The sequence below is a fragment of the Ictidomys tridecemlineatus genome, chromosome 8 (assembly GCF_052094955.1).
Source record: "Ictidomys tridecemlineatus isolate mIctTri1 chromosome 8, mIctTri1.hap1, whole genome shotgun sequence".
Taxonomy (NCBI): domain Eukaryota; kingdom Metazoa; phylum Chordata; class Mammalia; order Rodentia; family Sciuridae; genus Ictidomys; species Ictidomys tridecemlineatus.
The window spans coordinates 12,449,320-12,451,779 of NC_135484.1; the positions used below are offsets into that span (position 1 = coordinate 12,449,320).

The window sequence follows — 2,460 nt, forward strand, 5'->3', positions numbered from 1 at the left end:
CTGGGGCTGTGTCCAGCCATGACGGGGCCATTTCTAGCTCTGACCTCACAAGGGGCCATTGTGAGGAATCTCAAGCAGCCGGTATATAAGGGGGCGGCTGAGGCTGGGCTTTGTCCACTAGTACAGGAAGCTCTTGGTGGTGACCTGTCGGACTCCCAGGTAGTTAGTGCGTTTGGTGGTTGGCGGTCGGTGGTTGTGGTCTGTGGATATTGGTTTTTTGATTTGGGTTTTTTGTTTTGTCTGGTTTTGGTTTTTGATTTGGATTTGTTGTTTTGGTTTGTTATTTTTTTTTCAGCTAGCATCCTTAGTGGGTGTTCCTGCTCAGGATGTCCATGGTTAGCAAGAGTAGTCAGTCTAGAGTAGCGTTGCTGGGGCCGGGCTCCTGCCAGGAGCCAGGCTTCCTGGACCAGTATGAGGTCCTGAGGGCCATTGGGCATGGCGAGTTTGGCCAGGTCCACCTGGCCCGCCATCGCCTCACGGGGGCAGAGGTGGCAGTGAAAGTCCTGAAGACGGAGACAGAGGACATGTCGGACCTCTCCGAACCTCTAATGTTGGAGAGCCTGGAGCACCCCAACGTGATCCAGCTCTTCCAGGTGATCAGGACCAGGGAAAACCTGTACATGGTGATGGAGCATGCAGGTGGGGGACAGCTACTTGAGTGCATCCCACGTGGTGGCATGCCGCAGGAGGAGGCCCGCAGACTCTTCAGGCAGATCGTGTGTGCCCTGGGCCACTGCCACGACAAGGGCATCATGCACAGAGACCTGAAGCCAGCGAACATCATGCTGGATGCCAGAGGACACGTGAAACTCATTGACTTCGGCCTCAGCGCCAGGTTCACGGCCGGCCAGAAGCTGAATGACTTATGGGGTACTCTGGCTTACATCGCCCCAGAAATTGTCCTGGAGCAAGAGTATGAGGGCCCCTCAGCGGACATCTGGAGCCTGGGCGTCACTCTCTATTTTATGTTGACGGGGAGCCTCCCATTCAGGGGGGACACCCCTCAGGAGATGCTGATGAGGATCCTTCTGGCAAGGTTCCAGGTGCCCAGCTCTGTTCCCGTCAAAGCACGAAGGCTCATCCGCCAGATCCTGGTCTTGAAACCCAAGAAGCGACCCACAGTGAAGCAGATCCTGCAGCACCCATGGCTGCGGCAGGGTGAGCCGTGTGCACCCCATCCTTCCAGCCAGGCCCTCCCCACACGCCCAGACCCTGCCATCCTGACCATGCTGTTCGACATGGGTTTTGATCCCTACCAAACCTGGGTGTCTCTGGCCAAGAGGAAGTTTGATGCGGTGATGGCGACGTACCTCATCCTGAAGCACCAGCAAGGCCAGGGGGTAGGGAGCGCCTTCCAGGGGCAGCCTGTGCCTCAGTGGCTTAGGCCTCGCCAGCGCCCCGAGAATCTCTCCCATGTCCCTGTCCTCCCACAGAGGAGCGCCAGCCAGCCTGCCCTGCGCACCTCCCCCTTGCCCTCTGAGAACCCGCTGCCCGAGGACGCCCAACAGCCAGGGCACAGGGGCATCAGGGCTGGCAGCCTGCCTGCCATTCCTCTGCGCTGCCCGCCTGCAGGGGCCCCCACTCTCCGCAGCTGCTCCCAGTCTGACTCGGGCTTCCCCAGGCCCAAGCCCTCCAGGGTCCTCGTCTGGTGGCCCAGGGCACACAGCAGCTCCTCCTCCCAGGACACAGCCCCGAGGCAAGGCCCTGGCCACACCAATGGCTGGAAACGGGTGAGGAGCAGGATCGCTGCCTGTGTCCGAGCCCTGTGCTGCTGCTGTGTGCCACGTGTCAGCGATAAAGTGGCTCCAATGTCATAGAGAAGAGACGTGCCACACCCATAGACGGCCTGCCTCCAAGGAAGTGGAGAGCCAGCCAGACAGACAGCGCCAGCGGACGGCCATCTCTCCTCTGCCCCCACCTGCGGAAGACCTCAGAGACTGTTCTGCCTGGGACACTTCGCCCTGCTGGGACACTCCACCTTGCCCCTCTCTCCTCTCCCCCATTCTTCTCAGATGTTTCTTAATAAATCGGTTTCAGACAAATTGGGTCATAGCATTTGTTCCAAAGATTAAAATGTAGGCTGATTAGAAGAAAGGTGGGGCCTCAGGCTGAGCGCAGGGGCCCACCAGCCATCCTCTCCAAGGCCTAGACCTCTGTGCCTCCCTCTGCAGTGTAGATAGGGACTCACTGTCCTCGAATCAGTATTAAATTCATGTGCTTTGAGTTTATTCAGACAGATTGGCTCTCCTTGTGCCTGTGTAGAGGGAGTCTCTCCCCTTGAGCCAGTGTAGACATGACTTTTACTTGGTGACCTTGGCCAGGAGGAGTCACTACCTGAGCATTGTCCACAGGGTGGGTGGCAACTGTTGGAGAAATCACCTCTGAGAAGGCCTGGGCGACCCCAGTGTTCGATGGCATCGTCTTCATGATACTGTGTGCAGGGAAGGGAGATGGGACGGC

The 2,460-nt window shown here is 58.2% G+C and overlaps 1 protein-coding gene across 1 annotated transcript; it reads left to right on the forward strand.

Moving 5' to 3' along the window:
* The first annotated feature begins 326 nt into the window (after window positions 1-326).
* Window positions 327-1,817, forward strand: LOC144366009 (sperm motility kinase 2B-like). The gene has a single exon (XM_078018947.1). The coding sequence runs from the start codon at window positions 327-329 to the stop codon at window positions 1,815-1,817; it is 1,491 nt and encodes a 496-aa protein (XP_077875073.1).
* The last annotated feature ends 643 nt before the right edge of the window (window positions 1,818-2,460 follow it).